Here is an 11170-nt window from a genome sequence, read left to right as displayed (position 1 = left end):
ACGAACAATCATTATAAAAAATATGAAAGATTTTATTTTTTACACAAACAATTCAGATACTATAATAGAAGAATAAAATAATTGTAACACTATATCAAATAAATATAATTATAATAAAACATAATTAAGAAAATTAAATAATCACTTCTCAATGAGAATAAAATGTGGTATATCTAGTAATTAATCTTTTTTATTTCATTGCAAGTAGTTATTTCTTTTTATTTGTATTTTCTTTCTCGTTTTCTAACCAGTACTTTGTGCTTTTTCTATTATTTCTTCTGAGATAATTTGATCCTCTTCCATATTCTCTATTTGATATTCTTTGGTTTCTTCTTCTAATTTCTTCATTTGGTTTTGAAGTGTGTTAATTTCTTCTTCTATTTTTCTTCTTTGTTTTCTGTGTTTCTTTGTTTTCTGTGTTATTTATTATTCTTGTACTTTTTCATCTTAAATTTCTTAATTTATTTTTAATTTATGCTTCATTTCTTTAATCCCGCTTTTTTTTTTCTTTAATTCTTCTTAATTTTTTTCAATTATCTTTTTCTTTTTATTGGAATATACTTCTTGAAGAATATCATACCATATTTTCCTTTTACCTTCATACTTCTTTAGAATTTCTTCAAATTCTCCTTTTTACTATTCACTTCATTTTCTTTTTATTTTCTTTTCTAAGTCATTTATTGTTATCCATTTATATTTGTTATGAATGTAATCTTTATTATTATATTTACCTTGTTTTTTATTTGTTTTTCTTAATGTCTTTCTCTTTCTAATCCATTTGCCTTGTGTTTCTTTTATCATTATTATTGTTATGTATATTCTTGATATTGACATTCATTCTTTTATATGATGTTAGATTTTGTATGTCTTGTTTGCATTTCTTTACAATACACATTGTTATTTCTCAATAACCATTTTGTTAAACAGTTATTGTATTTCCTGAATTGGAAATGGAAGTTTGAAGTTCAAATTGAAATAAAATAAAGAATGAATGAATGAAATTAGGATAGTATGAAATGATGTTAGTATCAAAGTATTTTGAGACGTTATTAATGATTTTATTAATTTAGAAATATGAATTTAAAGATTTCAAGAGAGTTTGGAATAATTTCATTTAATCCAATTCCTTTGAATCATTATTCAAGAATATTATTTGATAATATTGAATATTTCATATTTATAGTAAAAACAATATAATATTTGAAGATAGAAAAATACATAAAAAATAATATAGTATGAGATAGAATATTTAACATATTTAAAAAAGAAAGAAGAATAGAGTAGATGTGAAAATATAGAAATACAAAATATGATATAATATTGAAACATAATATCAATAGAAGTTAAATCAAATGAAATTGAATTGTTTTACATGTTATTATTCTTTAGTTAATACTCTATCAACAATTAATAAAATAGAAAATTATTGTTTTTATGACAATTCTTCACTTATATCTTTAAATCTTTCAATAACAATAAAGTAAGTTGAAAAAGAATATTTCTTTGTCTATTCTTCCAAACTAAAAAAGGATAAAAAAATTTCATAAATGCTTTTCAACAAATAAAAATTTTTGTTATTCAATTTTTTGTTAATTTATTAAAAATTGTTTAAAATTACACCATACCATCTATAATTTGTATGGGTAAATAAATGGTTCTTCTTAACAAATTATTCCAAATAATATAATGTTTTTGTTTTGTTACTTTTTCTGTTAATGAACATATAAAGTCATATAATTTAAAATAGAATTTAAACAAGTCTCTTTTACTGAACCTGAAATAAATGGAGTTATTATTACAATAATAATGGAAAAGTAATTCTTTAATTATCGTCTTTATACAGAAAAAAGAAAGAACTAAAACTCCAAAGAACTGAAATAATAATGTTAAAGTTAATTCCATTAGGAACATCAGCTGGACAATCCACTATATATCGAAATGTTTGAATTATTTTAAATAAATAAACTAACTAACTTAATTAACATTAGACAACATCAAATTTAATAGAAATGCAAAATGGTAGATTTATCTTAATTGATTGTGGAGATGTTTGTCCTTAACAAAGATTATAAATTTGAGAAAAATGAAACTAATAAGTTCAAGGGAATATTAAACACAATAATCAAACTAGGTATTAATGTTAAACATATAGAATTAGTATTAATCACTCACCTTCACTCAGACCATGTATCTGGAATTATTGCTTTGTTATTTAATTGGATATTAAATGACTGTGATGTATATTTACCTGAAGGAGGAGATGATTTAATAGAAACGTTTAAACGGATATCAAAATCGTCAATTAATGAGAGTATAAGAATACATCAAATACCAAAAGGAGATCATGATAAAATAATTACATTATCATCTGGTGTGTCTGTGGGTTGTATAGAAGTTCCACATGAGATTGAAAGTCATGGATTTGTTTTTAAAGACCAAAGAGGTTTAGTGGTTTGCGTATTAGGTGATACAAGTGGAAGAAATTTGAATTTCTTATATAAAGTACATGTTTTAGTTCATGAATGTACATTTGGAAGTAGTTTTGAAACCAAATGGGGTCATTCTAATTGTAAGATAGCTGCTCAATGTGCAGAAAGTGTTTATGCTGACTATTTGTTACTCAACCATTTTTCTGTTAGATTCAAACACCCACAACAATTCGTAAATATTGAACAACAAACGTCTCAACTTACTGAAGCAGAAGTCATAATTTTGAATGACTTTGAAACTTTTGATTTAAGTTCAGTACCAGTTAACTGAAATATTAATTGGAGTATATTTTTATTACAATCCTATTAATTTCATTAAAATAATTAATCACTGAAGCAAGTTTATTTAAAATTAACTTTACTCGTTATAGTTATTTGTAAAGTTAAGAAATAAAAAGTCTTATGTTAATTATTTCTAAAACTTGTTGATATACTTGAAGTCATGAAAAAAGTAACTTCGTTTTATTTTAAATTTGTTTTATAGGCTCGTTGCTTGTTTTAATTTATTAGAATAAACTACAAAAAGTGGTATATGTGGTATGAAGAAGTTTTACTAAAACAACATCTCAACAGAATATCCAAATTATCTAGTTTCATGAAAATGAATTTCATTTTAGAAGAACAAGACTAAACCTTTCATTAAACAAATGAATAATTTAATTAGAATTTTTTGCTATAGCTAAATAAAACTACCATTAATAACAAATGAGTCAATGTAGATAAAGTTAATAGAAAATGCAACTGTTATTGGCATAATTAATAAAGACAATGTATTCAATTAATAGGAAGAAAACTACATAAAGAAGCATTTCAACATTGTTTTTATATCCTTTCTATTATATGTTATTTTCACAGATAGAATAATAAACAATAAAACAGTCTTTTGTTTTAATTATTAAATAAGAAAAACAATTAACATACATTAAACACAAACACCTTCTGTATTGAGTATAATGGTTTAAAATTACCACCTCAAAATATTGAAAAGCTAATTTATTAGAAATAAAAATGACTTAATATTTTAAATGAATTTTTATATTACTTTAAGCTAGTTTATTAATACAAATAGTAAAAGAATTATAATTAAAATAATCATAGTATTGAAAGATGGAAAAGAATGGAAATAAAAATAATAAGTTAATATATCATAATAACAAATCAAATCACGTCTCATTTTTATAATCTATTTAGAAATACAACTAATAATGGCTATTATCTAATGAACAATATATCCTATAAATAATCAAATCCCCCCAAACAAAAAAATCTTTATTTATCCATTGAACAAACTTGAATCTGACAAAACCCATCACCTAAGATAATAAAAATAGAACCAATAATAAAATTATAAGAAAAAATATTATTTATTAAACTATAACGTGGCATGACATGGAGATTGAGTAAGTTTACTAGAAAGATTGAATCTTAACAAAATCATTCATGAATAACATGCATAACTCCCAATCAACTTCTAACATCAACTTTAATGAGCTTAAAAGAAGGTATTGTCAATACAAACCTCAAATGAGAAAAATTAATGAGGAGTTTAATTACTCTATGAATTTAAAAAGAAGAATAGACAGTTCATTATTTTCGTGGAAACACTCAACAACAGATAGAAACGATGAACAAGTTAATGACTCTTATTCATGTAGTAATGAGTCTAATGAAAAAGCATTAATATTATATGAAGACCCATTAAAAATAATAAATGATACACTCATAACGAAACAAAATAATTGTTCTGTTCCTATGAGCAATGAAATTTTTATGGAACTATGTTAGTTCCAAAGCATTATTTTATTTATATTTGATTGAATTGATTGTTTTTTATTTGTTTTCGTTTTTTTCATTTCAATAAAATACCATTAAAAGAGTAAATTAGGTTTGTTCATTACGTGGACTTGAATCATTGTCATGTTTAAAATAAACAGTAGCCTTTCTTGAGTTAGTAAAAGTTTGCCGGGTTTTAGGGTTTGTTCCAATCATAGAAGGAGACCTAGCAACAAACCCATGAGTTGTTTTACTTTGTTGTAATGTTTTGCTTTGTTGTGGTGGAAGCCGAGGTTCACGTTTAGGTTCAGTATTATTATTTGGTTGTTGGACCTGTCTTTGTTGAAGAGGAGCACTGACTGTTTTTGCTTCATCACATCCTTTTTCTATTTTTCTTACTTGTTGTGCTTGTTTTAAAATAGCACTTGGATCAAACGAGGAAGGGTGTTTTATTTTTACAGTATCTTTACTATGTTCTGTTATATTGTTGTCACTTTGAGAACCAATAGCAAATGTTTTTCTTCCAACACTTGTAAGAGGTTGGCGTGCTTGTTCAGGAGGACATGAAGTTGCTGCTGGGGGAAGAAATACCATTGATTTTCTCATTGACCCAATAGCAACTTTTCTTTGTTTTGTAACATCAGGTTTAGAGAAGAATTTAACTTCAGTCTCATAAGTAGGAGAGGTAGTTAATAATGGTGATTTACAAGATGGTGATTTTGATGAAGGTGATTTATTTTTTGAATTTGATAATGAATCAGGAATTTCAACAACACTTCCTTGACGTGAGCCATGGCTATCATCAGGAGAAATTAATAATGAAGCCATATCTTCATTATTCTCAATAAATTGTTCCATTTTTGATTTTGATCTTCGTTGTTCTACTTTTGTTTCAAGACATTTAGGAAGAGAATCTGATGATTTACGTAATGAAGGAATTGTTCGTTCTTTCTTTACAATGGCAGGATTCCAGTTAAACTTTGTTGTTTTATTAACAACAGGATCAAGGAATAAAATCCATTCGAGAAGAACCATTTCTCTATTATTTTTACAAATTCTATTAATTTCCTTTGCACGATTATCCACACTTTGCAAGAATGCATCAGGGTCTCTAAGTTTAGGTAAAATAAGCATTGCGTAAATACAATATGATAATGAATATGATGGAATAATGAAAGTTTGTAGTTGGCTTGAAAATGAATGGGTTATTGTGAATGAACCTGCAATTCGTGGTTGAATAACAATACTATTTGATTCTAATTTTTCTATTTGTTCGTCTTTTTTATTCCAATAGAGATAATAATCGTACAACTCTCTTGGAGTTGATTGAGTTAATTGAGGACAATCAAATATAAACTCTGTCCTAAAGTCACTACGAACAAATACAGGAGAATTATCGAAAATTCTGTATTGCCCTAAAGACTTCATAAAACTTAAGAAAAATTCATCTTTTGTTGTGTTACATTGAATATAAATATAAATTCGTGTTTTAGATGGTATTTGGTCTAAATGAGTTAAATCTTTAATTAACTGTTCTGTTGTTTGCAAAAATACTTTTGTTCCAAATGCACTTAAATTTCCATGAAGAATACGTCCTCCAATAAGTGGATTAATAGCCGACGGAAGTATTCTTTGAGGAACCGAAGTAGGCATAGAAATAGATGTTGAATAGTCAGAAGGAATTATTACAGACGCTTCTTTCTTAATAATATTTTCTAATGATAGTTCAGGACTATATTCATAAAATGAAGAACTTGCTTTATCAATGATCCATTTATGTATTATTGAATATGGTTTATCACAATATGGCGTATTTTCAAACTTACTACAATGAAGAGTATTATTTGTTTTAAATGAGTAAACTCTTTTTCCATAACTATCTCTTAGAATAACAATAGTATGTAATGCATCTGTTTTGTATGGAAGATCAATAATTGTCATAAATGAATCATTAAGCATGCATACATGAATATATTTCATTGGACTTTGAACACCATTTTCTTTTAATAAACGAACCATCTCATTTTCATCAGAAATTTCTTTCTTGGTTAATGAGTTCAAATACAATTTTATGAAAAATGTTGCATATTTCTTTAAATTAACTGTCTGTAAATTATGTAATAAAACCATTGTTTTCATAAAAGCTGTTGCTATTTTAATATCATCTACAAGTACAATATAACTAGTACATATATGCATTGATTCAACAATTAATGATATAGAAATAGGATTATCTTGTTTAGCAACTGCATTAAGGAAAGCTATTAACATTTTAGTTGTCTGGATAATAAATTCATTTTTCTTATATATTGTACAAATATATTCTTTAATTACTCTAAATACATTTACAATAGCTTTAATAATTCTTTCTTTTGAATTGGTTAATGCCGCTGGTAATTGAACACTTGACTCATACAAAATGGCCCAAACAATGTGATGTATACTTTTTTTATCAATTGTATTATCAGTTCTAATTGCAACAACATCAAAATCAACTGTTGTTTTATCAACTGGAAGAACAAAAGAAAAATAAGTTCCAATAAAATCGAAAAGTAATGGGAAGTTTTCAGGTGAAAGCAAATCTAGTTTAACGAGAATTAGAATGATCTTATTATATATTGGAATAAATTTTTCTTTTTCAACTAAGGTAAATGGAAGTAGTGACTCATGTAATGCAGTAATAAATACATGATAGATGGTTGGTGTTACAGGGAATTTTGATGTTAATAATTTGATAATACTTGATAGTAATGGTTCTAGACAGAGAGCAATACTTCCTACTGGATAATTAAGAAGTTTACTGATATTAGAAATGCATGAATATACTACTGTGTTATTTGGTGATGTTAATGTTCTATTTAATGCTATAGTCAAATAATAAATATACTTTTCTTCAAATGTGGTTCTTCGAATCATCGTAGCAAAGAAATTAATTAAGGCAGCTATTGCCTCAGCAACTGCCTTAGAGTATCTTGTGTGGTCTAATCGAATAATCACAGAAAATAGATAATTTCCATATAATTTGAAAATAGAATTTCCATCAGGTCTATGTGGTGATTTACTTTCAACATGAACATCTGCAAGTAGATGCATTAGTGCTGAAAAACCTTCTACATATAATGATACAAGATCACAAGAATCAGTTTTAATATCAGCAACCTTTAAAAAATCAAGCCAAAATTGTAGTGCACGTTCAGGGGATAATTCAATAATATCAGATTCTCCATTACAAAGTAAGTGTGTTATCTTAACTGTTTTCTGTTCTTCAATTAAATAGTTAACATATCCTGTTTGAATAGCAACAGCAGTTGCACACCATTGTGTTGCAGCATTAGGGTTTAACCCCCATTTCTTACAATGTAAAAAGAAAATATCTAATATAGCATTTGGTTCGGTATGTAAAACACATTCATGTAACGCATTAAATACTCTGTAAGTCATTCCTTCATAAGGACAATATTCACAAACATGATCTGCAATAATCATTAACGAACGAACACATGATCTTTTAGTTGCTTCATCAGTTACTATTCTTGCTGTTGAAGCTATAATATCAATACCAAAATATTGAATAGAAATTTGTACGTCTGGATTAGTTTTAAAGTCAAAAAGCATTGAAATGGAATATAGTATATAATCTGAATACTTATTGAAATTCGTTTTCATTGGAGCAGGTTTGTTATCTGTTTGTAACCATCGTTGAAAAAGTTTTAATGTGGATAATGCAAATGCAGATGCTCCTTTATCAAGTAAATAAGATGCTCCCAAAATTTCTAAGAACCATTTTAAACGTTGTGGAGAATCAATTTTATTTTCTATGTCAGGTTCTTCAAACATACGATTAACAGTATGAGCAATAATATCCAAACGTTGTTTTGGTTTAAAAATAATTAATGGATTTGGTGGATATTCTTTTAGAACAGTTGAAAGTGAAATAGGTGGAGAGTCTTGTGGAGAATCTTGTGAAGAATCCATAAACAGAATTATAAGTTCAGGTTTTTTTCTTTTTAAAAGTTCTTCATAAATCCTCTAATAATGAAGAAACTCATAACACAAAATAGTAGAAATAATTGTTTTTCTTTTTCTTAAAAACAAAACTCACTGAAAAAGAAAAATGAGTATCGAATCAAATACATTCAAAATTCTCATTTGTTCTGATACTCATCTTGGTGCAGGTGAAAAGTCGCATTGTTTAAAAGATGATTGTTATCTTGCATTTGAAGAGATACTTCAACAGGCAAATCAAGAAGATGTTGATTTAATTCTTCATTCAGGAGACTTTTTTGATGACCAAAATCCATCAAAATATTGTCTTACGAAAACAATGGAATTAATGCGAAAATATTTAATGGGTATACCAAAAAAATCATTTGATGTAGCTTATACATACGAACATAACCAAGAAGATAATGGGTTCTCAATGAATCAAGGTATTAAATATCCTATGTACGTTATTCATGGAAATCATGATATTCCATCAGGAATAGAATATGTTGCTGGACTAGATATTTTACAAACAGCAGGACTTGTTAATTTTATTGGTAAAGCAGAAGATATTTCAGAAATTGATAATAAAACAGACCAAACAATATTACATCTTTCTCCAATTTTATTACAGAAAGGAACAACTCGAATTGCATTATATGGAATGAGTTATAAAAAGAACGAAGAAATGCATAGACTATGGGCATCATCTCAGGTCCAAATTGATGAGCCAGATGGTGATGTCTTCAAAATTCTTCTCATTCATCAAGACAGAATATTAAGAAATACACTCACAACATTCCCTGAAGAATTACTTAAAGACAGATTTAATCTAATTGTTTTTGGACATGAACATTGTTCACAAGTAGAAGAAGGAACTGATGTTCAAATCATTCAAACAGGTTCTTCATTTCCTTTATCCATCTGTGAATTTGAAAAAGCAGAAAAATTCATTGGACTTGCTCATATTAATGGAATGAAAATTAATATGAATAAAATTGCATTAAGAAATGTTAGAGAAGTTTTTTATGAAGTTGTTCAAATGAGTCAGCTGATTGAAGGTTCAGCTAATTTGGAAATGGTAGAACATTATATAAGGGAAGAAGTTCAAAATTTTTTTGATCAAGTTAACACACATTCAAAAACAATGTTACCATTGGCAAGAATAATAATCGAATACAAAAGCTTAGGATGTATTCCAAATCTAAGAAAAATGGCATTTGAATTTGAGAAAAACATTGTAAACAAAGGAGATTGTATTAAATTAAAAAAGAAAATTCAAAAACGAGAAAAGAAAAGTAATAAAAAAATAGTTGATGACGATTTATATGATGTTTTTTTTGATGATGATTTTATGGATGAAGATTTTTTGGCGAGAAGAAGAGCAGCTCAAATAGAAGCATATATCGCTGAAGAAATGAAATTAAAAACACCAAAAACTATTCCTCTTAAGGCTATTGAAAAGGTAATTGAACAAGTCGGGAATAACCAAGAAAATAATTATGCAATAAGTACTATTATTCAATGTTATATAAATAAAAACATTGAACAAGCAATGACAATCATTCAACATGACCATTCAAAAAAAATGAACGAAGCTATTGAAGAAGCATTCCAATACGTTGAAACATTAACTCTAGATGAAGATGATTATGACTATGTTGAAAGAAAAATGGCTGAAGAAAAAGGAAAGAAAAAATCTACAAAGAAAAGAGTTTCAAAAAAGACTAGTTCTAAAAAGAAAAAAACTCAACAAAAAGTTGTGGATGTTGATGAGGAAAATCTTCTTAGTGAAAATAGTGATGATGATGTCAAAGAAATTAAGAAACCAATATTTAAGAAAATAACAAAAAAAAGTAAAAAGGTAACTAAAGATACTATGATTCTTAAAAAATTAAAAGGTACTGACCAGTTCTGAAATGAATTTAAAGGTATATTGTTCTGGTTTAAAAAGAAAGAAAAAATAGTATAAAGAACTCTCTTTTCTTATTTAAATGTATTACAGACGTATTGACACGTTTAGACTTACCTACCGTGTTTTTTCTTTTGCTTCAAGACAACCTAACAAACAAAAACAAATGGACTTGGGTGGTAAAATATTTCTTCCACCTTCAACCCTTGCTTCAATGGGTTTGTTGGATTTATTCTTATCCAATCAAATCAACACTAATTTGTAGCTTCATTAAATCTTGTTTATCCATTAACCTTCAGAGTTAATAAGCATCGTAACAATAACATTATAACTCATTGTGGAGTATTAGAATTCACTGCAAATGAAGGTGAGTGTATTGCACCTCAATGGTTAATGAAAAGATTAAATCTTGTTGATGGTGATTATATTGACCTTCAAACGGTCAATCTGCCAAAAGCAAAGTTCATTAGATTAAAACCTCTTACTTTTGATTTCTTTAAAATTCCAAATTATCGTGTTGTTATGGAAAAGGAATTAAGAAATTATTCTACCCTCACAACAGGTGATATAATTAGCATCTCTTTCAACAATAAAGAATATCAATTGGAAGTTGCTGAATGTAAGCCAGAGGGAAAAGCTGTATCAGTTGTTGAAACAGATGTTTTAGTTGATTTTGATGGCAATGGCTTTGTAGAAAATGCACCAACCCAACAAGACAATAGTTCTGATGAAGAAGAGGATATTGGTTTTTGTTTTGGTGGAACAACTGAAGAAATAAAAAAAGAGGAGTTATCTGATGACTCTGAAGAGTTTAAGCCTTTCAGTGGTGTGGGGCATTCTTTGTCAGAGTCAGCAGAATTAAATCAGAAAAAATGGCTTGATGATGGATGGTAAAGTAAAGTGTTATTCTTATTTTTGTTTTGCTTTCTTTTTTTTATAAAGAAAAAGTTAAAACTTTAGAGAAAGTTTTTGTTTTGTAAATAATAGTAAAAAAAATAATAAAATATAGAAA

At 27.0% G+C, this 11170-nt stretch overlaps 5 protein-coding genes across 5 annotated transcripts; 4 read left to right on the top strand and 1 right to left on the bottom strand.

Moving 5' to 3' along the window:
* Positions 1 to 1883: 1883 nt before the first annotated feature.
* Positions 1884 to 2760, top strand: ENU1_148070 (metallo-beta-lactamase domain containing protein; the record flags this gene model as incomplete). Its single annotated transcript, XM_008860525.1, has 3 exons — positions 1884 to 1940; positions 1989 to 2048; positions 2104 to 2760. The coding sequence occupies 3 exons, from the start codon at positions 1884 to 1886 to the stop codon at positions 2758 to 2760; spliced, it is 774 nt and encodes a 257-aa protein (XP_008858747.1).
* Positions 2761 to 3929: 1169 nt separating this feature from the next.
* Positions 3930 to 4274, top strand: ENU1_148060 (hypothetical protein; the record flags this gene model as incomplete). Its single annotated transcript, XM_008860524.1, has 1 exon — positions 3930 to 4274. The coding sequence occupies one exon, from the start codon at positions 3930 to 3932 to the stop codon at positions 4272 to 4274; it is 345 nt and encodes a 114-aa protein (XP_008858746.1).
* Positions 4275 to 4635: 361 nt separating this feature from the next.
* ENU1_148050 (hypothetical protein) lies at positions 4636 to 8224 on the bottom strand (the record flags this gene model as incomplete). The annotated part of the gene is made up of 2 exons (XM_008860523.1): positions 4699 to 8224; positions 4636 to 4648 (listed from the first exon to the last, which is right to left on the bottom strand). Exons 1-2 carry the CDS (start codon positions 8097 to 8099, stop codon positions 4636 to 4638), a joined length of 3414 nt encoding a protein of 1137 aa, XP_008858745.1. The 5' UTR covers positions 8100 to 8224.
* A 152-nt stretch (positions 8225 to 8376) lies between these two features.
* On the top strand, positions 8377 to 10164 carry ENU1_148040 (double-strand break repair protein MRE11, putative; the record flags this gene model as incomplete). The annotated part of the gene is made up of 1 exon (XM_008860522.1): positions 8377 to 10164. One exon carries the CDS (start codon positions 8377 to 8379, stop codon positions 10162 to 10164), a length of 1788 nt encoding a protein of 595 aa, XP_008858744.1.
* Positions 10165 to 10240: 76 nt separating this feature from the next.
* Positions 10241 to 11052, top strand: ENU1_148030 (ubiquitin fusion degradation protein 1 family protein, putative; the record flags this gene model as incomplete). The annotated part of the gene is made up of 2 exons (XM_008860521.1): positions 10241 to 10376; positions 10424 to 11052. The coding sequence occupies 2 exons, from the start codon at positions 10241 to 10243 to the stop codon at positions 11050 to 11052; spliced, it is 765 nt and encodes a 254-aa protein (XP_008858743.1).
* Between the last annotated feature and the right edge of the window lie 118 nt (positions 11053 to 11170).

The sequence above is a fragment of the Entamoeba nuttalli genome, assembly GCF_000257125.1.
Source record: "Entamoeba nuttalli P19 unplaced genomic scaffold asmbl_6140, whole genome shotgun sequence".
In the NCBI taxonomy this organism is placed as follows: domain Eukaryota; phylum Evosea; order Mastigamoebida; family Endamoebidae; genus Entamoeba; species Entamoeba nuttalli.
This window is presented reverse-complemented; position numbering and strand designations above follow the sequence as displayed.